This window comes from Macaca fascicularis, chromosome 8 (genome assembly GCF_037993035.2).
Source record: "Macaca fascicularis isolate 582-1 chromosome 8, T2T-MFA8v1.1".
Lineage (NCBI taxonomy): Eukaryota > Metazoa > Chordata > Mammalia > Primates > Cercopithecidae > Macaca > Macaca fascicularis.
In genome coordinates this window covers 145239713-145267404 of record NC_088382.1, presented here as the reverse complement: position 1 = coordinate 145267404, position 27692 = coordinate 145239713, and the positions used below count along the sequence as shown (strand labels likewise).

Below are 27692 nucleotides of genomic sequence, written 5' to 3'. Positions count from 1 at the left end.
AATGCATTACTTTCAGGGAGCTGTCTTTAGTGGGAAAGACAGACAACAAACCATTTATATATATGTATAAATAATATGTCGCATGATCATATGTGCTACTTAGAGTAAGAAGAGCAGCTAAGAGATTGGAAGAACTGAACTAAGATTGTTATTTTATGGTGTAGTCAGAGAACTCTCTCTAATAAGGTATCCTCTGAGCTGAGATTTGAAGGAATTGGAGGAGATATGCAGATATTATCTGGGGGCACAGTACTGTGGGCAGAGGGACTATTAAATGTCAAAGTCCTTCAGGGGATATATTCTTGGTACAGCTGAGGGCTAGAAAGGAAGGCAGTGCACATGGAGCAGAGAGGACAAGGGAGAGACAGGGCCACAGAATCAGTAAGAAGGCAGGTGGACCATGTAGGGTCATGCAGGTCACTGAGAGGCTTTCATTTCTTATGTGTGTGTGTTTAAAATCCTGGTTGAGTGAAATGGGAAATTTTTCTTGGTTCCAAGAAAAAACCAGAATTGTCATTTACAGAGAAAGGGAAGAGGATAGCAGCAACAGCTTTCAGGGCATGGAGAGATCAGGAGTTTGATTTGGGACACGTTAGGTTTGAGAGACCCCCCTCTGGAGAGAAGGCTGCTGGAAAGAGAATCCAGGGATCAGAAGACAGGTGTGACTTGCAGACATAAATCTGGGAGTCATGATCATTGCTCTTGGTTGTTAAAACCATGAGACAGTGAGACCACTGAGAAGAGAGCGAATGGAGAAGAGGTCAAAGGAGTGAGTCCCCTTGACTCCAGAATGCAGAGGGCAAGAAGAGGAGGGTCTAGCAAGAGATGGAGAACACCCAGCCAGAGAGAGAGGAGCCCAGAGGCTCCGAGATGGTGAGGGCCTAAGACTCTTCAGAAGGAAGGACGGATCCCTCATCAAGTGTGGCAAAGGTGCTCAGAGGAGGTCACTGAGGATCTGAACAGAGTTGTTTCAGTAGCAGGGTGGGGACCAAAAGATCAAGTTCAAGAGAAAGTGAAAGAAGATCAAGCGAAGACAGCGAGTTGAGAGAACTCTTTCACACTTTGGCATTGGGTTTTGTAGAGAAGTGTGTGCGCATGTGTATACATAAACAATCAAGCACCGCATAATGATGTTTCAGTCCATGCCAGACCATATATACCAGGGCAGTCCCTTCAGATTATAATGGAGCTGAAATATTTCTATCGCTGTAGCGTGGTAGCATCATAATGCAATGCATTACTTGTGTTGGTGACAGTGGTGTAAACAAATCTATTGTGCTGCCAGTCATATAAAAGTCTAGCACATACAATTAGGTATGGTGCATCATACTTGAAAATAAAATTAAAGGACTACGCCAGTGGTTTTCTATTTACCATATTATACTTCTTATCATTACTTTAGAGTATATTCCTTCTACTTATTAAAAAGAAAAAAATGTAACTTCTGGTTACCTCCTGAAGGACCTGCCTGAGGCTGTTTTAGTTATCTCTACTTGATCTGTAAAACAGCCTCGGGCAGGTCCTTCAGGAGGTAACCAGAAGAAGGTACCCGTATCCCAGGAGATGACAGCTTCATGAATGTTACTGTTCCTGAAGATCTTCCAGAGGCACAAGATGTAGAGGTGGAAGATAAGGATGTAGATGATCCTGACGCTGTGTAGTGTGTGTCTGTCTCAGTTTTTAACAAAAATGTTTAAAAAGTTAAAAAAAATTAGTTTTAAAACAGAAAAAGCTTATGAAATAAGGATACATTTTTGCACAGTTGTACAATATGTTTGTGTTTTAAGCTAAGTGTTACGAAAGAGTTAAAAAGTTAAAAAATTAAAGTTTATAAAGTAAAAAAGTTATAGTAAGCTGTTAATTTATTATTGAAGAAAAATACTTTTTTTTTTGAGATGGAGTCTCACTCTGTTGCCCAGGCTGGAGTGCAGTGTCGTGATCTTGGCTCACCGCAACCTCCACCTCCCCAGTTCAAGCAATTCCCCTACCTCAGCCTCCTGAATAGCTGAGATGACAGGTACATGCCACCACACTCGGCTAATTTTTTTGTATTTTTAGTAGAGATGGGGTTTCACCATGTTGGCCAGACTGGTCTTGAACTACTGACCTCAGGCAATCCGCCCGCCTTGACCTCCCAAAGTGCTGGGATTACAGGCGTGAGCCACTGCACCCGGCCGAAAAACACTTTTTAATACATGCAGCGTAGCCTGTGCATACAATGTCTATGAAGTCTACAATAGCGCACAGCAATGTCCCAGGCCTTCACAGTCACTCACCACCCACTCACTGACTCACCTAAGGCAACTTCCAGTCCTTCAAGCTCCATTCATGGTAAGTGCCTTACACAGGTGTACCACCTTTTTTTATACCGTATTTTTACTGTATCTTTTCTATGTTTAGATAGGTTTAGATACACAGATACTGACCACCGTTGCCACTGCCCACAGTATTCCGTGCAATGACATGCTGTCCAGGTCTGTAGCCTAGAAGCAAGAGGCTGCATCATTCAGCCTAGGTGTGCATTAGGCTATCCCATCTGGGTAGTAAGTCACTCTTCGATGTTACCCCAGTGATGAAATTACCCAAGGATGCATTTATCAGAATGTATCCCTATTGTTAAGCAACACATCTGTATACATACATACATATATTAAACTTTATAACACATTGCAGATAGATATTACCCCATTTCACAAAACAGAAAAAAAAAGCAGGTTTGGTAAATTAAGAAACTTACTTAAAATCACACAGCTGGTAAGTGGTGAAGCCAGGATTAGAACAAAGGTCTGTGTAAATACAACAATGCTCTTCTTAATTTCTCTGACACCAAGGTTTTATGTTATCAAAATTAGCAATATTACACTACCCAGATACTCTCCAGGGAGTCAGTCTGCTGAAACCCAGACCACCACAGGAATTCCAGACCCAAGGGCTCCTTCCTTAGGAAAGCACAGGCATTGATGCTCCATAAAGCTCAGGTGGGACTCCATAAGCAATTACTTGTTCCAGGTTCTCTTCCAGGAGGTTTTCTAGCCTTCCTACCAGACATTCCTTACTCCCTCCCTGCCCCCAGGCATGTCGCTGTTTTGCTGGTGGCTTGTCTCTCATCTCTCCACTCCTATCATAAACCATCTCCTAACAGGGTCCAGCAGCAGAATGCTTTCCCTCCGGAGGTGTTTCTGCCCATTGTCTTGGCCTTTTCCGTAATCTTCCAGAAGTTACTATCTGGGTGGAGTCTGCTGCCATGGAACAGTCAGAAGCCTGACAGGAGTTACTGAGTATACTGGGGTTAGAGCATTTGCTTTCCTATCAGGTGAAGTATTCAAGCTCGGACATAGAACGTGGGTTCTAACAGTCCTACAGTATTCTAGATGTCCCAATCGATAACTTCAGTATTTCTTCATACCTCAATCCAATGCCTCTCCATCTCACATTCTAGCTATTTCACTGGCTGCTATAGGATCAACGACGATTGTTTGTAAAGCATTTTATGGACAAAGTCCATTATTATTATGGAGACCTAGCATGCAGCAATGATTAAGAGCCCAGAGAATGGATTAAAGGCTCTCTGAGTTTTGAATCCTCTTCTTCCACTTAGAAGCAGGGTAAGCTTGGGCAGGCAGCTAAATTTTTTGAGTTCCAGCTTCTAAAGTGTTTCAGACATAAAAGGTGCTCAATAAAGACACTGATAGAAGGAATGAATGAATGAAGGAATCTGGCTTATACTTTCTGCTCACCAAGTGCCTGCTGCAGCTGTCTTACAGCCAGGCTGATAATGAACGAGTAATAATTAAATGAGTTCACCTACACAAAACACTAGTCACTGGCCTGCCATTTAGTCAGTACAAAATAAATGGTGACTATTATCCTTAACCCTATTGTAATTAAGTTTGCAAAAACTCAGATATAACAATGACTTTGTCAAATAAAAGGATTTCAAATGCTAATACAGCTTTGCCAGAGAATTGGAGACAGGAACTTTGTCTTTTACAGCTGGTCCTTTCCCTTTTCTACTGTGAAATACTTCTAAACTTTATCTCCACTACAAAGTGCAGGAACTTACTGGTACTTGGCTGAATCAAAGGGAAGAAATCGACCTTCAGAGGTCATGTGGCCCATCTACTGGCCTTCAGGCTAAACTGTCTTAATCATCTGAGAGAAATGATTATCTCTCCACTTTCAAAGACTTCTAGGGATGAAACCTGAATAACCTGTCACAGTAATACCCTCGAACAGATCTGCCAGAAAGTTCTTGCTTTGTGTTTAACCTTAATCTCTCATGAGACACTCAGAATCCTTTTTCTCTTATTTTATTCTCCACAAAGCTTGAGTACCACCTTCTGTGTAAGAAGACTCAGGAAGATAGATTACTCAGAACAAGCAATAAGGAAGCGTGTGCCCTGGAAGTTTCTGGCAAGACTGATTTAGAGATGGACCTATTGCAACTACTACTATCTGACGCTAGGTGATGGGCATGTGGAGACAATGAGTTCACAGTCACACGAGACACAAAGACATGCAAATAAAATTTAATATCACACTAACAATAGATATCACTTATGAAATACCTATTATAAGCCATGTATTTTACAAAATTTATCTTTCATCTTTAAAATAAAGTTGCAATAAAGCTGTTATGTCCATTTCATAAATTTAGGTTTAAAAACAACACTTTTCTGCCATTTAAGAAAACAAGCTCTTACCATGTCTACTGTGTTTTGTGAAATAGTCTTAGTATGAATTTAGGAGGTTCAGAGACCATCTTTTTCATTCAACATCTGTTCAGCAGATATTTACAGAGCACTCACTATGTGCTGGGCCTTGGAATGCAGCAGCAAACAAGATTCGGTCTTTGTGATAAACCATGTTGAGTCTAGTGCACAAGTGAGACAAGTGTCAACAGGGAAATGGAACACGATGATACCGAGAAACCTAGAGTTCTGCAGGAACATGGAGGTGGGATACCTGAACCAGTTTTGGGGGACATGGGGAGATTCCTGAAAGAAGAAACGCCTCAACTGACAACTAAGAGAAAAGCCAGACAAAGATGAAGAAAAAAATCATTCTAAGCAGAACAGCAGCATTCATTCTGGGTTAGTAATAAGAAAGCAGCTCATCAGAGCCATAAAGTTTAGACCCTGTCTAAGTCACATGGCTAGAAATGCATGGAATCAGGATAGAAGTCTAGTTACTCTAAAAGCCAAGTGTAGATTTTTTTCAACACCACCTGCTTTTCACTACCATCTAATTTAACTGCCAATCAGTACATTCTCAGAATAATATGAGATATGTTTGGGTACTTTAAAAAAAAAGCCATGTAATTCAGAATCAAAAGGAGATGACGAGAGGTAAGATAACTGATAACCAACATCTAAGAGAAAAAGCCAGAGAAACTTCTGGGGTGCCTGAAAAGTTCTCCTCATGGTTACGTGGGTGTATACATATGTTAATGTGCACTGAACTATTTTTTTTCAGATAAATAAAAATTTATGCTCTTTGCAGTATGTACATTATATCTCAGTAAAAGGAAAAAAATCTAAAAGAAAAATCCCTAATTTATATGTTAGAAGAACCAAGAGGCATTTATTGTTGCCTGTTTAACATGCATCTTCACCTTCTTTCTTACCAACAGATCCCTTACAATGCTAGGGATTGGGCACTAGTGATAACATATCAATCCTTTTGCAGATGAAGTAGTCAACGAGATAGAAGCAAAATTTACGGAGTGAAGCTTCTAGGAAATTTCCTAACAGAAGACCAACTCACCTAGGAGGCATGGCTTTCCACTCTTCCCCCTGCTTCCTGACTGAACCTCAACTTGGCAGCTGGAAGTATAATAGCCACTGTGAATGAGAAGAGCCTTGGGATAGAAGCCAGGGTGAAGGAGTGTGGAAGAGAAGGGCAGAAGCAGCCTGGACTCTTAGTAACTACAGAAAGCTGTCACATGAGCTTGGAGCCGATTACATCCTTGCATGAGAGAAAAATAAAACATCTAATTTGGTTGAATTTATGATTAATTCATAGTTTAACCCAGCCCTAAAAAATAGAGCAATGCATTTGGAAATAAGGTGTGTGAGTATCCCTGTATTTTTCCGATATAGAGATAGCTAACCTTATTTTCTTATTTTAACAGAAACAGCAATGTCCTGCTACTCTTCCTACGACAAAGTTGCTTAAAAGGTTGCAGATGGTTCTACAGAATTGAAAAAAAATTATGAATTTTTATTAGATTCCAAGAAAAAGGAGACAAGGAGAATAATGTTTGCCTTATGAGAACTGCCTCAGTTCCCACTGTGCCTCTTTCCTCCTCCAGCACACCCAAGTCCACCATTCCAGGAAGCCTCAGCAATGCCCGGGCGTGCAGCTCACAGAGCATGTGCTGCCGTCCATGTGCGAGGTCTGTGCAATGCCATATTTACTTTTACAGACTCGGGTTTTCATGTTTAAGCAGGTTTCTCCATCTTACTGTAATCATTTTGGAAGATGGCATAGAATAGTTAACCAGGCTTTGAAGCCAAACGAACATATATCAGAAATTAGGCTTCAGCATTTACTCTCTGTCAGCTTAAAATTCATTCAATTTCTCATCTGTAAAAGTTAAAAAAAATCTTTCATAAGACTGTTGTAAAGTTTAAATGAAATAATGTGTTATATACCTATATGAAGGACAGTTGTTGTTAATGATATTAAAGCAGAAGTCCTTTTTAAATGAGTAATGTTCCTCAGAGTCCTTACTTTTGTGGTCATACAATCTATTCAGCAAACATTCATTGTTGCCTAAAAAGTAAGGACCTGGAACCGGACCTGGGTGCGGGCAGTGGACAGGGTTCTGTCGAGAGTCAAAGATGGCAGTGAACGTGTACTCAACGTCAGTGACCACTGATAACCTAAGTGGACATGACATGCTGGTCTGGATCAATTAGCCTCTGCAGTTGAAGAGTTGTGCTCAGGGGCTGCCTAGTGTTAGTTTATGGACATGCTGTTCCCTGGCTCCATTGCCTTGAAGAAAGTGAAATTCTAAGCTAAGCTAGAACATGGGTGCATCCAGAACTTCAAAATACTACAAGTAGGTCTTAAGAGGATGGGTGTTGACAAAATAATTCCTGTGGACAAATTAGTAAAAGGAAAGTTTCACGAAAATTTTGAATTTGTTCAGCGGTTCAAGAAGTTTTCTGATGCAAACTATGGTGGAAAAAGACTATGACCCTGTGGCTGCCAGACAAGGTCAAGAATTTGCAGTGGCTCCCTCTCTCATTGCTCCAGCTCTGAATAAACCCAAGAAACCTCTCAGTCCTAGCAGTGCAGCTCCCCAGAGGCCCATCTCAACACAGTGAACTGCTGCGGCTCCTAAGGCTGGCCCTGGCGTGGTGTGAAAGAACCCTGGTGTGCGCAACGGGGACGACAGGCAGCTGAGTTGGTGCAGCAGTCAACGTACTGAAAATTACTGTTGAAGACTTGGAGAAAGGGAGGGATTTCTATTTTGGAAAGCTATGGAACATTGAATTGATTTGCCAGGAGAATTGAATTGAATTGATTTGCCAGGAGAACGCGGGGGAAAATGACCCTGAATTGCAGAGGATTGCAGACATTCCGTATGTCACAGATGAAGGGACATCTGATGAAGGAGGCCCACAGGAGGAGCAAGAAGAGTATTAACAGCCTGGACCAGCAGAGCAACATCTGAATTCTTCACTTCATGTGCTTAACTATAAAATACTCCCTTTTATTATCCTTAGAGGACTCGCTGGTTTCTTTTCATAAGCAGAAAGTGCCTCTTCTTAGGGTTCACCTGGTTCACCTCGGACACAAAGAGGCTGACTGTGGGGCTCACCGTGCAGATGCGGGTCACACTGAGTACTGGAGAAGGTGTTATGTAACATGCTGAGGCGGCGACCTCAGTGGAGAAATGGAAAGGCTCAATTGAATTTTTAAGCTAATGTGAAATCAGAGAACGCTGTAATAAATAAATGCCTTAAGAGTATTTAAAATATGCTTCCATATTTCAAAATATAAAATGTAACATTACAGGAGATACTGTGTTTGACACTGTGTTTGGGAAGGAAGGGCCAGACCTTGGAACCTTTGGAACCTGCTGTCACAGGTCTTATAGGGCTGCTTGAAGCCTCACAGGCCTAGGCTTTGGTCTAAAATGAGTATTTAAAAAGTTGTCCTGTAAAGCCACTTGGTGTCATTGGTCAATTGCATCCTTGCTAAAAAGCAAGAGGCATTGTTTCCTGGATAACAGAGGATGTGTTTCAGCCCACAACATAGAGATGTTCGAGTTGAAGAGCTTGGTTTTCATTAAGTATTTCTCTGTTTTTCCAGTTATCCCCAAAATTTCTATGTATTACATTTTTGGGGAAGTGAAGTGTGCCCAGATTTTTAATCTAACAACTACTTTTGGGGACTTCCCCACATCTCTGGGATTTGAATGGGGATTGTATCCCATTTTACTGTCTTTTAGGTTTACATTGACCACGTTTCTCTTCTCTGCTCTCCTTGCTCACTGGGGACTCCTCTTTGGTTCCCTGAAGTTTGCTGCTTAGAGCTGGAAGTGAAGCAGGCAGGTGACCATGCTGCAATTCTTTCTGGACCTCTGGCAAAGGGAGTGGTCAGTGAAAGCCATCGTTACCTTGGGATCTGCAAGGCTGGGGTATTTTTGGTATCTGCTGTCCACAGCTCTCCACTGTAATCTGAATACTTTGCCAGTGCACTAGTTTCTTTGGAGATAAAATGCATTGGTGTGTGGCTAAATGTTAATTTTCTTTTGCAGAAAATATAATATCGTGTCTAAATTAATTATTAATATTTAAAATATTTCATTCCTTAACGCTCCCTCATTTGCAGGATTCTGGAAAATGTGTCTCACCCACTACTGAGATTGTTTAGCCCCTGATGTATCTATATTGATTAGTTTCTGGTGGTAGCTTGTCCTAAAATGTGTGTAGAAGGCAAGTGTTCTATGATAAAATTGTTGTGTAGTGCGTGCTGTGTGGAGTTCAGAGGAAACCCAGATTCAGTGATTAACAATGCCAAAAAATGTGTGTAGAAAGCAAGTGTTATACGATAAAACTGTTGTGTAGTGCGTGCTGTATGGAGTTCAGAGGAAAACCAGACTCAGTGATTAACAATGCCAAAAAATGCGAGTAACTAGCCATGGTTCAAACGGCAGTGGTGCTGTTTCTCTTTTGCGGCCTTTTAGACTTTAATTGCCCTAAAATTCCATTTTATTGGGAACCCATTTTCCACTTGGTCTTTCTTGACAAGGTTTTTTTTCACTTTAAACAGTTTCTAAATAAAATTCTATACTTCAAGAGTAAAAAAATAAAAATAAAAATAAAAAAAAGTAAGGAACTTAGGTGACACAACCCTAAAGAAATACCAACAACTAACAGTTTCCTTTTGTTTGCTCAGTACTCTGCACTTCATAATTTTATTTGACTTTCAGGAAGGTGAATATTAATTTGCCTACTCACTTTATTAGTTAAGCATAAAGTTTACTGTGCGGCTCACTCAAGGTCACACAATAAATGACAGTCAGGATTCAAATTCGGACATGTCTTTTGACTCAAGCTTCAGTATTTTTACTGCTACGTAGCTTGTTAGTTAATTTCAAACTTCAATTAATTTCTCAGAAACGCAAACAAGAAAACTAAGATTTCTTATGAAGAGACACAAGGGAACAGATCCTTATCACTTATTTTTTTCTGGCAAAGAATGACTTACAAAATACTATCAATTATAGATAGTGTCACTAGATATCACGAGTGATTTTAATGACAATTCTTTGCACGAAGTATTGAAACTACTTATTAGAAATTCATGGAACCTAACACTGAGAAACCAGGTTGAAATACTGGGGACGTGTAAGAAGAAGAACTGTTACCACAGACTGAGGTTCCAGGGAACGTCTGGAGAGTAGAAAAGGGGTCAGAGATTGGCTACCAAGTGACAGGGAGGCTGGGAAGGCTGCCGCAAATGAAATATGTGCTTAGAAGTTCAAAAACTATACAACAGCTTTGGGGAAAGACCAAGATCAAGGTTGGGTTCCTTAAGCCTATTTTTTTTGTACTTCTGTTTTTGATTCCCCAAGTCCAACTACATTGGGAGTCAAGGCATGGAATCTTTTGGTATTGGATTCCTTGGCTCTTCCCATACCATTAGAAATGGTCCATCAACATGTTATGAGCCAGGTTACAGTATTTCTCTGGATCATTTGTTAATCTTGCATTTGTTTTTGCAGCCAATCCTTCCATCTGGTATACTAAGGTATCTTTTTGAGGAGATTTCTGATAAACACATTTGATATTCAGATTTCAAAGCCATATCCATTACTCTTTAGGAAAATACTGATTGTGATCTGCAATATTTACACATGTGAAATAATTATTCCTTTTGATTTTTTATGGGATTGTCGGCATCTTCCTTTGACACAATGTTAGGGCAGCAAATGGTTTTTAGTGTTCCTGGGGAATCTGGTGGCACACTAACTTACATCAATCTGCATATCAAATTATACAGGCTCACTCTTCAAATATGCGGCATTAAAAGCATTTAAACTATGATACTTACAGTACTTTAATCAGATAAGAAATGTGATAAGAATACCTACTTTGTTTTAAAATTACTGATGTAAAGTAAAATTCTACCTCTCCACATTTTATTCAATAAATATTTATTGAGCACTACGTATGTTCCAGCACTGTGGCAGGCACTGGGGGAGGTGACAGTGAATAGATTTTAAAAAGAAGACAGACATTGATCAAATAATCACTTCAATATAAAATTGCAGTTATGATGGAAAACTGCTGGGTATTATGAGAGCATGTAATTATACGGAAACAATCACATGGGCTGCAGCAGGGAGACATGATAGCTCCGGACTGCAGTGGAGGTGGGCAAGCAGCATCCAGGTCCGGGTGCTCCACAAGCATGGTGACCTTCACTTGGACCAGTGTGCAGGTTACGGGCATGGGGAGCACCTTCATTGATAAAAACCAAAACAAACAAACAAAAAACTGTGGAACTCCTGAGCCTGGTATTAAGGTCCATCACAAAATGTTCTCTATGGATCTTTCTATAGACACTTAGTGCACCTACCTTCCTAGGCACAGCAGGCTGCAGCCTCACTGAAAAACTGGTCACTACCAGTGCACACCAAGTCAACAGGACCACTGAACGTTTTTTTTTTTGCTCTTCTGCACAAAAACCTCCTTTGGTTTGCCTGGTAGAATGGTCATCTATTACTGACGACAGTTTAGAATATACCCACTAAACAACAACTCACTATCTTAGGTGCTTAAGAAGTGTTGATGAACAAAAAAGGATGAAGATTCCTGCCCTTGCAGAGCTTAAATGTGAATAGCAACAGTTTGAAGTATGTTGGGCACATTAGGCTTCATTGAGAAGATGATGTAAGATCTGCAAAAGCCTTCTGTTAGAAGTGTGTCTTATGTATTCTATCATTCTTAAAGTTACAATTTTCTTTCATTTGAATTCATAACTTCAAATTCTGAACAGAAAACTTCAAATTTCCCTTTGGAATAAGGTATTTTTGAACAATTTGGCCCATCGCAGGTCTCAATAGTTGTCTGGGGAATGAATGAATGGAAGACATTATAAAAAGGCCAATAATTTATTTTTGGAAGAAACAAGTATTTCCTTAGCAACTCTCTGGTAGGCACTGTGCAAAGTGCTTTACACATATTATCTAATTTATATAGTACTTATTACTCAAGAAGAGTAGTTTTCAACCTTTGGCTGCTTATCAGAATTATCTGTAGAGTTTAAAGAATTTATAGATAGCTGTGCTAAACCAAGACTCAGATTAAAAAATAACAGGTGATTTTCTTGGCACCCTTTTTTTTTTTTAAGGCTGCATAGGTGACCTTCTATGTAGCCTGAGTTGAAGACTACATCAATCTTCACATTAGACTTACAATGGTACCAGATTTCTTACTGTGTTTCTAATAAAGAAATGTTTACAACAGATGCAGACTTACATGTTATCAATTCAACTGAAAAACACACACAGATCACCTTTCTGATCAGTACTGCATTAGGTGCTGGTGATATAAACATGAGTACAAAAGGGTCCCTGCTACTGTGGGACTCTTTATGAAAAGGAGATGGATTCTCAACAGTCCGGCAGGTTCTGCTGGAGGACAGAGCAAGCATAGAGCACCGTGGAAACATAGGAGCCTTAAAGAACGGGATGTGAGGAGAGGAGAATCACCAACCGTTGTTGGATGATATAACTACTGATCCAAGAAACTGGTAGCTCTGTTCCAAATAATCTGGCAAAGACTAAAATACAAAGAAAGGCAAATTGTCCTGTTTGCACCGTTTTAGAAAATTCTAAAAATCACAATATCTTCAAAAGGTATATGTCAGATTAACTAAGTAGCCATGAAGATTTTGATGACAATGTACTTTCACAAGTTAGACTTCACATTTTCATAGGTAATTGAGACAAGTATAAATGAGCCATAACCGAGAAACTCAGTATTAGGTTACATTACATGAGTGAGTGACCTGAGATGAAGGAACTGGGGCCAAGTCAGGAAGGGCTTTGCTAGCGGGTGTGGTGGCTCACACCTGTAATCCCAGCAATTTGGGAGGCTGAGGCGGACAGATCGCTTTGCACTCAAAAGTTCAAGACCAGCTTGGGGAACATGGCAAAACCCTGTCTCTAAAAAAATACGAAAATTAGCTGAGTATGAACATTAAAGAGTAAAGTGACAGCGGCACCATCTCTTGCCTGTGGTCCAGCTACTCAGGAGGCTGAGGATGGAGAATAGCTTCAGCCTAGGAGGTGGAGGTTGCAGTGGGTGGAGATCATGCCACTGTATACCAGCCTGTCTCAATTAAAAAAAAAAAAAAAAAAAGGCCTTGCTAAAGTGATGACTTCTAATACAAGAAACAGTCTTGTATCAATTATTTAATCCACCCTATTTAAAAATAACTTGCTAGCACTAGCAATATTGCTATATTTGGTGGGATTAGAAACTGCCAAGGCTGAATGCCACATACTTCCCTTAAGCAACCCCCTTCTTTTTCAAATTGCCACATACGCTTTACACTCCTTTGTAATCAGTTTCCCCGACCATAAACTTCAAAGAATCCAAGGGGCAATCATTATCCTGGAGAAGCACACACAGGGCTCCACTGGAGCTGTACTAACATATGGTATGTGTATGTATCCCATATTGTTTTCCCCAAATTCCAAAAAGTGCAATGTAAGACATATTTAGCTTCGATAGTTTTAGATAAAGAATTGTGGAACTTTAATGATAGCTATTGATAGCCTTTACAATGTGTGACATGCTTCCCATATATGACATGCTTTCCATTTCGCTTAACTTTACATTTACAACAACCCTAGGAGGTCAGTACTATTATTGTCATCCCCATTTTACTCTAGAGCACAGGTTAAATAACTTGCCCGTGGTCACACTTCAATTTACTACATCTTTATGCAGCCTTAATTGAGACACTGTTTTAATTATATTACTTTGGCTAAGACAATATGCATAGGTTTTTTCCCTCTATGTAAGATGTCTTGTTGGGCTATGTACCTATATGTATTTATTATTTCCAATGTCTCTAAAATTTAGCAGTGTCTAAGACTATATCCAATACCTTTTATAAATCATTTCAAAAAGGTTGCAATTGGATTAAATACTTCTATTTTATAAACTTACAAACAACATAAATTCATTTTCACGTGGTACAGCAATCCTTATAAATGGCAGATAAAGGAAATACATGGATGTTTTAATGATTATTTTCCTACTTTCTAATGTGTATGTCTACTTTGTGGTCCAGAACACTGAACAAAAAAGCATCACAGTAAGAAACAACCAACAAAAAAGCAAAGCATTTATGCCTTTACACTTGCAGTGTGCTCCAAGTTAGGTCTGTGCTACTCTGCACAGAAAATGAGCAGATATGAGGTGAGCTGGAAGCAATCTATCACCTGGTGATAACAAAGGTGCCAATGATCATCTCCCCATAGTCAGTACTACTTACTGAGCAGCAGCAAAATGCCCAGCAGTGACAGACACATAAAATAAAACACGATCACAAATTCCGAGTGCCATGGGCCAGGTTCTATACTAAACTGTTTAAGTATATTCTCTCACTTTGTTTTGTAGGTGGGAAAATTGAGGGTTAGTGAAAGATCACATACACAGCTGCTAAGTGGAAAGGTCAGGTCTGCCTGACTCCTAATCATATCATATTTCCACTCTATCTTGTTTAATATACTTTGGAATTGACTATCTTACTCTAATTTCTGGGAGATTAACCATGTCAAAACGCTGGGTACACATACTTTAAGACACCGATGAAAGAGAATACAAAAAATAAAACTACAACTCAGTTACTTACTAAAATTGGGGTAAAAATCTAACCATAATAATACATTTTGTAATTACAAAGAAAAACTGGGAGAGAAATATAGTTACCATGGATATAATGACTTATTAGTATGTAAACTATTTTTATATCAATTATTTAATGTACTTGTTAAAATTCTATGGACAACCTAAATTCAACACATCCCAAATGAACTTATTGACTTTTTCCTAAATCTCATTGCCACTTAAATTAATTACATCACTGTCTACCCAACAGGTTAAGTGAGAAACTGAATTTATCCCCTACCCTCCTCTTTCTCAGAACTCTTCCAGAAATTGCTTACTCTTTTCAATTAAAGAGTTCTTAAATATATTAATACTGTCAGACATTAACTGTTATACTGTAAGTTCAGGCACTTATTGTAAAAATATTGGGTCATAAGTCACAAATATTTTTAAGGTTCTCGATGCACACTCATAAATTACCTTCCAAAAGGAACATATCCCTTCATGATGACAAATACAAGCAAAAAATATGATCCACACCATGTCTGAATATTATTTCAGTTTCTAAAGTTGTGAGTCTAACAATGACGTATGAATGGATTCTGGGGAATTCAGGCACCGACATTCTCCATTACAAGTCAACCTGCAACAAGTAACTTTGAGCTCTGTCCTCAAGTCTGTGCTTCTGACACAGTTTAGGACTCTCAACAATCTAAATTAAATGAGCCTTTAACAACTTTTTATTGCACAAATAAGGTATAAAAATGGCATGCATAATTTTATTTAGATCATTTGTTGGGATTTTATTGACTGGAGACGTTCTCAGAAAAGACTATAATATTTTCTGGATGTAATACTTAAACTCATAATAACAACAGTTACATAGAGACGTAGTATAGCAGAGTGCTTAGATTGCCTGGGTTCACATGCCAGCTCCAGCACTCACTCTCCATGAGTCCAGGGAAGTTAAACTGTCTCTGTGCCACAATTTCCTCATCCATAAAATGGTATAATAATAGTAGCTACTGGCTGGGTGTGGTGGCTCAACGCCTGTAATCCGAGAACTTTGGGAGGCTGAGACAGGCAGGTCACTTGAGGTCAAGAGTTTGAGACCAGCCTGGCCAACATGATGAAACCCTGTCTCTACTATAAACACAAAAATTAGCTGGGCGTGGTGGAGCACTCCTGTAGTCCCAGCTACTTGGGAGGCTGAGGCAGGAGAATTGCTTGAACCTAGGAGGTGTAGGTTGCAGTAAGCAAAGATGGTGCCACTGTATTCTAGTCTGGGTGACAGAGTAAGACTCTATCTCCAAAAAAAAATAAATAAATAAATAAATAAAAATAAAGTAAAATAAAATAAAATAAAATAAAAGTAGCTAAACAGGCTATATTTGCTTACAATGGTAAGCAGCTACTATACGCTACTATAGCAAATTTATTGAACTATTATGTATATTACATCTGCTATCTCACTTAATTACAATGTTGTAAGTCAAATAGTTATCATTTTACAGATGAGAAAAGACTCAAAGAAGCAACCTACTTAACATCATAGAGCTAAGAAAGTAGTAGAGCTCACATTCAAACCCAAGCTTTTGTGGATTTATAGCCACTGTCTTTTTTTTTTTTTCCTCACAATCATGCTACCTCATTTTAAAAGTCAGAAATTATACAAAAGTTATTATTCTCCTCCACTAAAAAGAGACTATATATGCAAGATTTGTAGGAAAAAAACTCTTTTAAAAATCAGTAAATACATTTTAAGAATGTATGAAACATGAGGAATAAAACATGGGAAGACTTTTGAGTAGGTCTCTATCTTACAGACTTAAAATTCTACAGTGCAGATTTAAAATGGGAGGTTTGATCATCAACACAAGTGCTTTTTAGAAACCCTGTCACATAATCTACATTTTAGTAATGAACCTGCTTCCCTGGTGTGTTCACTCTCCGCAGCATCTGTCATTGCTATGAATGGTTGATCATAAGTACTGCTGTAGTCTTCTCAATGCTATTAAGCAGATGGCAGCGCTAAATCCAAATGATGTAGTACATCTCCCTGGTGGACTTTGTTTTCATTTACTACCATTATTCTACAATTCCTCAGTGATAAATCTCATGTGTTCTCAAGAACATTAAAGAGTAAAGTGACAGTGGCAATTGATTTATCGCCGCTAGCATGCCTTTGCCCTGCTACCGTGTTGTCATACACTTGTGGAGATCATGCATGAAGATTCCATGTGGTGGTCTTCTCTACATTTATAGGAACCCATTTTTTTCCCCCTTACTAGTTGCTTTTGAGTTAGGCAAAAGAACGTAAGCTTGGTCTCAAAGAGAACAGAGTATGAGGACTAACTGATATTAATTAGCTTTGTGACTTTGGTCAAGCTCAAATTCTGTGAATGTCAACTCCTTTTGTAAAATTAAGGAATGACAATCCTACAGGAGTTCTTAGGAATAAAATGACACAATATGTATGAGAGCACCTGGATACATAGTAACTCACACTTGGTAAGTACGCAATAGATATTTCATTCCTCCAAACTTTGTTAAGTAAATGAATCTTGAGAAACATTTTCCTTTTTTATTAGTTTAATTCTAAAGAAATATTCCTGATGAAGATACAAAACTTCTTATTTTCAATATGATCAAGGCATTATATTTGGTAGTACACTGTAACTTAGTGAGAAGCTCAGTCTTGCTTCTCGGACTCATCTAATCAAATTTTCAGTATGAGCAGTGTTTCAGGTTGTCCACTGACTGGTGACACAAATGCTCAGTGTAGCATTCACCAAACCCTAGCCATTCAGGGACAATTCTCAGGATATGCAGTATACTTGCCATCTACATACACACCTATCCTGTTTGTGACTTCATATTAACTCTCCATGTTAATTTTCTTTTACTTTAAATAAACTTGCCATCACTGAATTATAGCAATAATCATAAAATCATGGGTTTGATATGCTAACCACACTCTTTCAATAACTTTATAATCTAATCATTAAAAATTTTTAAGAAGTCTGCCCATGTAACGTCTGAAATCATATTGTGAGACGTCAATGATATGCGTACTACTCATTAGTATAATGGAATGAAAATGGACTTTGAAATCAATAATGTCATTAAGTGTGTCACTCAGGCTACTTAAACTCTTGAGTCTCAGTTTTCTCAATAATAAATTGAGGATAATATCCCCCTTTTAAGGTTAAAATTAAGATTAGAGGGTGGTTGTGTGTATGTGTGTGTGTGTGTTTAAGATTAGAGGGTGGTGTGTGTGTGTGTGTGTGTGTGTTTAAGATTAGAGGGTGGTTGTGTGTATGTGTGTGTGTGTGTGTCTGATACACTACAGCAGATGGTCAATATATAATAACCATAATGAGTAGCAATACTTACACATGCTAACACTCAGTCTTGGGATGTTCCTTCCCTTTTCCCTGTCAGAGTTGACAAAGATTCTCTGCTTGGCTAAACTTTAGTCAGCCTCCTGATCCTTCTCCTAGGCCCATCTGTGCAGCTCCTTGTAAAATCCAGTTTTAAAAAAGAATCTTGCTGAGTCAGTTTAGCAAGAACACGCCACCCATGATATTTGATCACTCCAATATCTGATCGGGTTCCTTATCCTCCCCAGGGGAGGGGATGTCTGACCAATCTGGACTGCCTCTGGCAAGAATCCTGTTAGGTCGGTTCAGCCAAAATCCCCCCTACCACTGATGTTTCCTCTCAGTAATTTTCTGTCTCCTGACCCCAGCCTGGCTTCTTGGCTATGAATTCCCACTTGTCCATGCTAGATACAGAATGGAGCCTGGTCTCTCTTCCCCACTGCACAGTCCCACTGCAGTGGTCCAGGTATCTATTGCAGTGGTCCTGAATAAAGTCTGCCTTACTGCGCTTTAACAAGCGTCACCGAAGAATTTTTTTTCTTTACAGGGTTGTAGCTGCACTTTTTCACCACTCTCTCTACTCTTTGTTTTTTTCTTACCTGAGAATTAAGTATTTACAGGTTTATGGGGTAATTTGGGTTGATATCTCTTGTTTTTGGTTGATGTCTAATAGTACTGTGTTAAAGTATTTTTGTTGATAGTTTATAATGCTAAATTTTTATTAGCACTTTTCAAGACCCTTTATGTTTTATTTAGTTAATGATCATCACTATAGGAGCCAAATAGTTCTTTGGAGAATTTATACTTACTCAGAAACACAGAGTAAACATATTATGATAATTATTAGGATTGTAAATAAGACATCAAATGTAAACTAATTCCACTTAGTTTAGAATAAAATAAAGACATTTACAAAGGGTTTCCAGGAGTCAGAAAAAGTATCTGTGCAGATTTAAACCATGTCGGGGCAGAGGAAGGGCTCTCAGGGCTGAGGCCATTATCACCCATCCGTTTTGATTCACTATACTAGCTATTCAGAAGCTGTGCATCCACAGGAAGTAATCAACAACTATTTTTGAGCCAATGTGTATTAGAATAATTCCCATATTGTAAAGAATAGTTTATATGTCTCTTCATAGTAATTGTGTCAAAATCTTGTTATTCATTACATGTGTGAAGTTATACAAACAATGCTTTTGTTTTATACTGTAAAGTTAGCATTAACAAGGTCATTACAAAAACCAATGGGGAAATGTAGCAGAACTACACTGCATTTTTTACAGGAATTCTCATTGGTACTCTGATTTGAATGCAAGGTATTTGAAAATTGGGAGAAAAAATTCCTAATCTGTAAAACTTCCAAAGAGAAACTTGTTTCTGTAATATAACAGTGTCATAATAATGAGGACTTCAGGAGTTTAAAAGTCACTACGGAAAGAATCCCTTCCACACAACAGATCATCCTCACCGGCAGCCAGGCCACCTTGCTATCTTATTCAATTTTGTTTTCAGGTGGGATATGGCTGTTGACCTTCCCAACTCTCAGCGTACAGGAAATACTGACACTGACCATCCACAGGGGAAGAATCCCTTTGCAAGGTGTCCTCTCTCACTATAAAACATGTGCTCGCACAGTCCTTGCAGGTTTCCCAGAATCTGCTCTTCCTAGTCGACTCTTGTGTGAAACAACAAGCAGAAGGAATTTAGAGCTGTAGAAGGATGGCAGGAACTCGGGCTCACACTGTGCCACCTCCCCATGCAAACCATCTCATTCAGTCCTCAAGCAGAGACAAGGGAGTGGACAACAGACTGCCCTCCACACCGTTTACAAAGGCTGCACGCTTTTCCGTCTCTTTCAGCCTTCAGGCGGCCTGTAAACAAGAATCTTCTTACACTTTTCTCACAACTAGACGCAGTTACACATTTTATAAATGGAGGCTACCCAGGCTTCGAAAGCTTAAATAACTCACCCCAAATCACAGAGCCAGTAAATGTTAAAGTTGGCATCTGACCATAGGTCTGTCAGACTCTTAACCACTGTGGCCCCAGCCTCCGTTTCTGATGATACATCGGCATAAATAAAAATGTTTTTGAACTTGTAACTGTAATGTGCTTATGCATACTATAATATTACTAAGTTATATTTTAAATAACATGTAAAACATTAAAATAGGCATTTAAAAAGTAGGAATAGGAGGTGCTGCTTTCCAGTTCTCTCTCTGTGGCTTGTGGACTGTCTTGCTTGCCCCTAAGTGAGTATGTGCCAGAGACAGACACAACCAGAATCATTTAACTCAGTGCTGACTATGAGAAGACACTGTATTAGAGAGTTTCCTAGTAGCCACATGTAAAAAAGTAAAAAGAAATAGGTGAAATTAATTTTAATAATTTTTTTAACATTCTTTTTTTCATATGAAATCTCTGGAATGTGGTGTGAATTTTACACTTCCAGCACATCTCAATCTGGACCGGCCACGGGTCAAGGGTCCACAGCTCCATGTCTAGTGGCTGCCACACGGGACTGAGCAGCTGTTACCTCTGCTCTGTGCTCTCTCCTACCACACAAAATGTCAAAGAACATTTGCAGAACAGCTTTGTACTCTAAAAGGAGGCCAAGTGAAGAATTCCTCACTAATACTGAACTATAACTGTAGCATAGCACATGGTTTCAAATTCTGAATTGAGAGAACTATTTATGTATGAAATGAATCTTACGGAACCTGAATTGTCAAAATCAAGACACGTTTGATTAGACATCAAGTGCTACATGGCACTGCCTACCAGTGCATATGAAAACTGGGTGCTCCTGGACAGCAGTGGCAGTAAATGCTATTCACTGAAAGGATCTAATGTAAAACTGGAAAAACAAATTTCTTAATTTCACTAGTCTAAGCCTACAACTTTAATATGTATATTTAATACAAATTAAATTCCCTATTTGCTTAAGGTTGTCCAAATTTGATAAGGCAAAAGTTCTAGTTCATATTGAAGCATAATTCCTAAGAGATTTTAAAGCATCACAAAGTATTAGATTTTTGAATACTGTATAAGGGAAATATAAACAGGAATTAGTCCCAGCAACTGTATCAAAACCATGACAAAAGGAGAGCTGAAAGGCAATGGAGAGAGCACAAAATAGAATGTTTTGGCACCAAGGTGATTTCTTTGTGCTGATGCTTGGCCTTGTGAATTTGAATAAGGAACTTCACTTCTCTGAATTGGGAATGACATTTTTAAACTTGAATTTAGCAATATCGAAGGGGATGCAGAGAGGGGAGACAATTTATGTAAAGTAGATGAAATAATGCCAAGCACTCAGGAAATACTAAGATGATGGCCGTGATGATTTTCTTGTTAATATCTACTATTTCATACTGGGGATGATCTGAAAATCTGCTATCCTAACTGGTTCATACCAGGTTCCTAATTCTGAAACATGCAGTGTTGTGCTTAAACTGGTGTTAGAGTATGTGCATTTTACGTGCTGAATTGTGTACCCTGCCTTCTCAAACTCATATATTGAAACCCTAAATCTAGTACTTCAGACTGTGACCATCTTTGGAGACAATGCCTTTAAAGAGCTGATTTAAATTGAAATGAGGCCTTTAGGGTGGGTTCTAATCCAATGTGACTGGTGTCCTTCAAAGAAAAGAAAATTTGGATACAAAAAGAGACACCAGAAATGTGAGTGTACAGACAAAAGAGCATGTGAGGACACGGAGAGAAGGCAGCCATCTGCAAGCCCAGGAGAGGGGACTCAACAAGACTGCAGTATTTTACTATGGCAGCCGCAGTAAACCAATATGGTGCATAGAACCATTTCTTCACCCCATGCTATATACAGCTGCTTCCTTTCAATTTATAGCACAGCAGCTATTTAGTGTAAGCTAAGAGTGCTGCAGTGGAAAAGATACTAATATATACTTACAGTCAGACCTCAGTTCAAAGTTTGTCTCCTTTGTGTAAACTGTACAATCTGAAGCAAGTTATCTAATTGTGTGAGCCATTGTTTTCTTCTTTAAAAGGGACAGATGTTTATCTGACATGTTGAGGATTAAATGAACATTCAAGAGTATCTAGCAGTGGCTTCTGCATTTGTCCATGTGAGCACTTCTCACAGAGTTCTCTGTACTCCTTCAGGTAAGACAAGCTGTAGCAAAGAAAAGATCACTTCAAAGAAGGTAGATTGGCTGTCACAAAAGATGCTTCTTTTAGTGAATCTTTCCTGATATTTAAAGGGCTTATAATTTATAACATACCAGTATCTTAATTAGTCTCTGCACCATCTGCCAATCCAACCTTCACAACTGTCATCTAATTAATTCTCTAAATTCACGTATAAACACATCATACCTTTACATGTAACTCTTCGATGGCACTGTCTCAGCTCCTCGTGGAGGAAACATGCGCTCACTCCTCCTGCGGCCCTCTCACCACAGCTCCTGTGCACCACATATTCCAGCCCTACACAATTATGTGTAGTCGCCACACAGAACTTCCTGTTCCATACCTCTGTGACTTGCTAGCCTTATCCGTGAACTGCCCTTCCCTGTTTGTCACCTGCTGACTACTACTTATCCTTCACTTTCTCAGGTAAATGTCTGCAGTATTCCCAATCAGAATTTAGCTTAGTCTTCTTATGGAAACAATGAATTTCTCCTCTCACAATAATTAGAATATTACACTGTTTTAAAGTATTTATATGTTTCTTTCTAGCCAATAAGCTTTTCAAGGATAGAGTCTCCATCTTAATATTAATCTTTGTATTCCAAGCATCAAGTATAACGCCTAGCACAAAATGGACATTCAATAAACACTGACTGAATAAATAACCAAAGAATAAATGCTTGTCATCTATCATATAAATATATAATCAGAGCTTGAAGTAGAATGACCATGAGCTTTAAAAACCTGGGTCTACATTTGGGATTAGTCATCTACCTCTCTGAGCCTCAGTTTCATCACGTATATTAACTCTTGCTGTTGTTATTTGTATTAAAACAAGACATATAAGTAACAGATCAAATTCCATGCCTGATTTAGAGCAGGCTCTAAATCAACGCTAGCTACCCTTAGTGATCTATCAGTTTACCCGCAGTCACATTTTGATATCACTCTCCTTGACAGATCACAGCATTTAATAGGGCAAATGCTTTAAGTTTGGTTCTTTATATCAAATATCAAAAAGCAAAAGATCACAGGGACTATAATCTTGTACTGTAAATATACTTCATAAAAAAAGTTACATCTTGGTTTCTACATCTATTAACTGGAGGAAACTATATTTATTGTATAGGATTGGGTTGATGCCTGTGAAGATCTACTGAAATCAAATACAAAAACATTAGCATAGTATCTGAAACACATTACTTAATATAAAGTCGCTTCTCTTTTCTCCACAGAATGAATCGAACCATAAACATCACTATATTGTGATACAGTTCAAGCAAAAAAACATGCTTGCATTTAAAGTCCACCACACTGAATAGAGCCATGTGCTAACAATATCTCAGTCAACAACAGACTGCAGATACAGCGGTGGCGCTATGATATCATAATGGTGCTGAGAAATTCCTGTCACCTATTCAATGATCCTGACCCTGGGTAAGTCTAGCAAATGTGCGTATTTATGTCTTTGTTTTTAATTTTAAACAAAGGTAGTCTTGGTGTGGTGGCTCACGCCTGTAATCCCAGTTCTTTTGCAGGCCAAGGTGGGCAGACTGCTTGAGCCCAGGGGTTCAAGATCAGCCTGAGCAACGGGGTGAAACCCCATCTCTACTACAAATACAAAAATCAGACAAGCATGGTGGCACATGCCTGTAATCCCAGCTACTCCGGAGGCTGAGGCACAAGAATTCCTTAAACCTGGAAGGAGGAGGTTGCACTGAACTGAGATCACGCCACTGCATTCCAGCCTGGGCGACAGAGGGGAGAAAAGAAAAGTTTACAAAGTAAAAAAAAAAAAAAAAAAAAAATTAAAATCGATAAAAGTATATAGAATAAGGATATGAAGAAAGGAAATATATTTGTACAGTTGTACAATGCATTTGTGTTTTAAGCTAAGTATTATTACAAGAGTCAAAAATTAATAAAAACTGCAAGTTTATAATGTAAAGAAGTTACAGGAACTAAGGTTAATTTATTATAGAAGAAAGAAAAAAACTTTTTAATGAATTGAGTGTAGCCTAAGTGTTTAGTGTTTATAAAGCCTGCAGTGGTGCATGGTAATGTCCTAGGCCTTCACAGGCACTCACCACTCACTCACTGACTCACCCAAGAGCAACTTCCAGTCCTTCAAGCTGCATTCATGGTAAGTGCCCTATATGGGTATACCACTTTTTATCTTTTATACCATATTTTTACTGAAGTTTTTCTATGTTTACACACGTTTAGATACAGAAATACCACTGTATGTCCACTGCCTGCAGTATTCACTATAGTAACATGCTGTGCAGGTAGACCATACAGCCCAGATGTGTAGCAGGCTATATCATGTAGGTGTGTAAGTACACTCTATGATGTTCACACAATGACAAAATTGCCTAAAGACACATTTCTCAGATCATATCCCAGTCGTTAAATGACGCATAACTGTATATCAATCCCATAACAGATATGGGAACAGAACTAACAGAAACGAGCAGTGAGCCTCTCACACGAATGTACCAGGGTTAAGAATATGCACTTGGCAGTCACACACCTGTTACCATTTTATCAGCTGTTTGGTCACAAGCAAGCACCAGAAACTCTTGGTTATCTGATCTCCTCATCTACAGCAATACTATCAGCTTTAGAGTACTGTTGTCAGGACTGATGTGTTCAAACAACCTAGACTGTAAGGCCTTATAAAATTTATGGAAACAGTGCCAGGAATACAGTATTCACTCAGCAAATGTGGGGATGGGAGACTTGCTTTGCTAGGATATTTAGACTACATATTGAAATATCTGTGGATATTTATGTTTTTAAACAAAATCTGAGAAGGACGTATTTATAAAGGGTACAAATCTTTGAGTTAGAATATCTGACTTAGAATTTCATCTTTCCACTTACTGTATGATTTCTGGCAAATTACTTAATTCTGTGCCCCTTTTCTTCATGTATACAATGAAAACAATGCCATATACTTCATAAAGTTGCTGGGATACTCAAATGAGATGGTGTATACAAAGTCTTATCAAGCATTTACCACATGCCAGTCTGGGCTACGTAAGTGTTAGGTCTACCCTCAACACACTAAAGGGTACAAATACGATACACAGGCTTCCACCAACAAAGACCAGTTGAGAGTCAAAGTTCAAAGGCTACTCGATACTTACAAGTTATAGAAGAATAAAATTTGGTATGAGCAAAAACAAAAAGTTTTTTTTATATCCCTATCTACCTCAGGACCAGAGTTAACAAATAAGAGAACCTATGTGTTCAAAGCTTGACTGGCACTGGACGAGTTCAAAAGTGAATTTGTGTTTCATCAAAATCGCCTCATAGTCCATATTTTCTTATGCTTCAGAATCACTCTAAAGCCAATATTTTGTTTTGTGTATATGTCTACCTTTATCTTCCACTTAGAATTTAAAACATAAAACAAAAGGTTTCCACGTATTTAGGACAACATTCTCAACATAAGAAACACTAATTTTATGTATCAATGAACATCAAGGTAATATTAACAGAAGAGGTAATATGAAGCTCTGTTTTGCCTCTGGTAACATTTACTTATTTGTGGGTAAATATTTCCTTGGAAAATAAATTACAGCTAAGTCATTATTCACAGGTAGGAGTATGAAGTTGTTAGAAAACAGGAGAGTTACTACTTAGAAATTGAAATGTTCTATGAATAGGAAACAAGACTTTTGATAGTTTCTTCTCCAGGCACTGACAATGTAGGATACTTACACAGTTCCAATGTAACTTTGGGCCTTAACACTAAAGAGTCACAGACTTTGAGGCCATTGTTCCTCCTCAAAATATACTGAACATTTAAGTCAAATTTTTAGACTAAAATTTCAGTTTTTATTTCCCAAGCCTGATTTCTCTAACATTACGGTAAACTTGGGTAGGGTAATACAAGCTGGTTGCTATTTAACAGATCTGGCTTCTCCATTTAAACACATACAAAAAGAGGGCAAGCCAAATTAACCTCTCTAGCTGACTGCCATACTTTTCCCAGAATATACGAATGTGGAAGGGAATGATTTCTGCTGTGGGGTCTGGTAATAAAGACTGACTCTTACCTTTGGGCTGGGGTGCTATAGCTGTTATCATAGGAATCATAACTCTGTTCATCATAAGCAGTGCCATATCCATCATCATAGTCCTAAAACATAATAGGAGAAGTACAAAAACATTCAGAGAAGTTTCTAAAAAGAAAGAAGCATTCTGCTTTTAGTGAATTTCCATTAATTCAGCTAGCATTTAATTATATGTCTACTTAGAATGTAAAGAAAAATATAGGAGGGACTTTAGTGAAAACGGTGAAGAACCTCCACACATTCTCTCTACAAAAGCCAAGAAAGAACAATTGGTAAAAATGGTTAGAATCGCCATTTTCAGAACCCTGGAAATTAACCAAAAGATTGCAGAGATCTAGAAAATGTTGTCTTTTTTCTTTTTTTTTAAATGGCTGAATCCTGGTAAGAACAGTGAGCTTTGTGCTCTTCTAACTTGTTTTATTCCCATGCCCCACTCCCCAACTCTGCAGGAACCTTGAAAACCAACAGCCACAATCACCAGGAGTCTGGATGCTGCTAGAGGGGGCAGAACAAGGCTGGAGTTCTGACAAAACCCCATTCCTAGCGCACTGTCTTCTTCATTTGACCTGACTCAGACTTCACCCCTTGCAAAATGCCTTTTTCCTCAGGGTATCTGAACAAAATACTTAGAGGCAATTGTTTGACATTTCTGTTGCCTGAGGTAGTGAAGAAAAACTGAGCAAACAATGGGCTAATCAAAAACCTTCAAAAGAAAAGTAGGGAATGAGGTGTTCAAAACAGGCCTTGTAAAGCTCTGAATTATTCCTGGCAATCTAGAAGGCCGGGACCATTCACAGTACCACATCCATGCCCAGAAAAGACCTGATAGCGCTCTGAGCTCTCTCTTCTGGCTGACCTTGAGGTTAAGCATGAGTCCCAATATTCACCCAGACGCCCTTGGCAAAGATTAGAAAGTTTCCAGGCATTTACTAAAATCTCTGCCCAATCATTAGCTGACTAGTAAACTAACACAGAGGAGACTTCAATAGCAACACACAAGAAATAGAGACTTTATAAGATTAGTTTAGAAAAGGCACTAAACAAATAACAAAAACAAACAAGAAACCCTGGAAAAAATTTATCTCCAGAGTTTACACATTAAATGTTCAGTTTTAAACAACAACAAAAAATTGAGACATGCAAAAAAACCCACAAAAGTATGTCCCTTCACAAGAAAAAAAGCAGTCAATAGTAACAGTCCCTGAGGAAGCTGAGACATTGGACTTACTAGACAAAGACTTTTAATTTGGTTATTTTCAATACAGTTGACACTTGAACAACACATATTTGAATTGTGTGGGTTCATTTAGTGCAGGTTTTTTTCCAACTAAAAAATACAGTATTCATAGAATGTGAAACTCATATATATGGAAAACCAACTTTTCAAATATATATGTTCTGCAGGGCTCATTATGAAACTTGATTATGTGTGGATTTTGGTATACAAGGCGATAGTTGTGTAGTCAAGGAATTAAATAATAGCCTTTCTAACCAACTAAAGTGTAAGAACAGTGTCTCATCAAACAAATAATACAGATATAGAAAACATAAAAAATAATCAAAATAAATTCTTAAGTTGCAAAGTACAATAACTAAAGTAAAATACTCATTTTAGAAGCTCATCAGCAGATAGAATTAGGATGAAGAAAAAAGTTAGTCATCTTGAAGATGGATGAGTTGAGAAAATCCAG

At 38.5% G+C, this 27692-nt stretch overlaps 1 protein-coding gene and 1 pseudogene across 7 annotated transcripts in view; one reads left to right on the top strand and one right to left on the bottom strand.

Annotated features, from left to right (window-relative positions):
* Nucleotides 1–27692, bottom strand: part of KHDRBS3 (KH RNA binding domain containing, signal transduction associated 3) — a 200531-nt gene that overhangs the window by 22852 nt on the left and 149987 nt on the right. For 5 of the 7 annotated variants that reach the window (XR_006700538.2, XR_006700539.2, XM_045398742.3 and 2 more), the window contains one exon: nucleotides 25984–26066. The exons of the other annotated variants lie outside the window; for them this stretch is intronic. Coding sequence is in view for 3 of the 5 variants with exons in the window: in XM_045398742.3 (XP_045254677.1) it covers nucleotides 25984–26066 (83 nt within the window). In the remaining 2 variants the exon portion in view is untranslated. The remainder of the gene's footprint in view (nucleotides 1–25983; nucleotides 26067–27692) is intronic. 7 annotated transcript variants of the gene reach the window in all.
* On the top strand, nucleotides 6846–7656 carry LOC107130703 (microtubule-associated protein RP/EB family member 1 pseudogene; annotated as a pseudogene).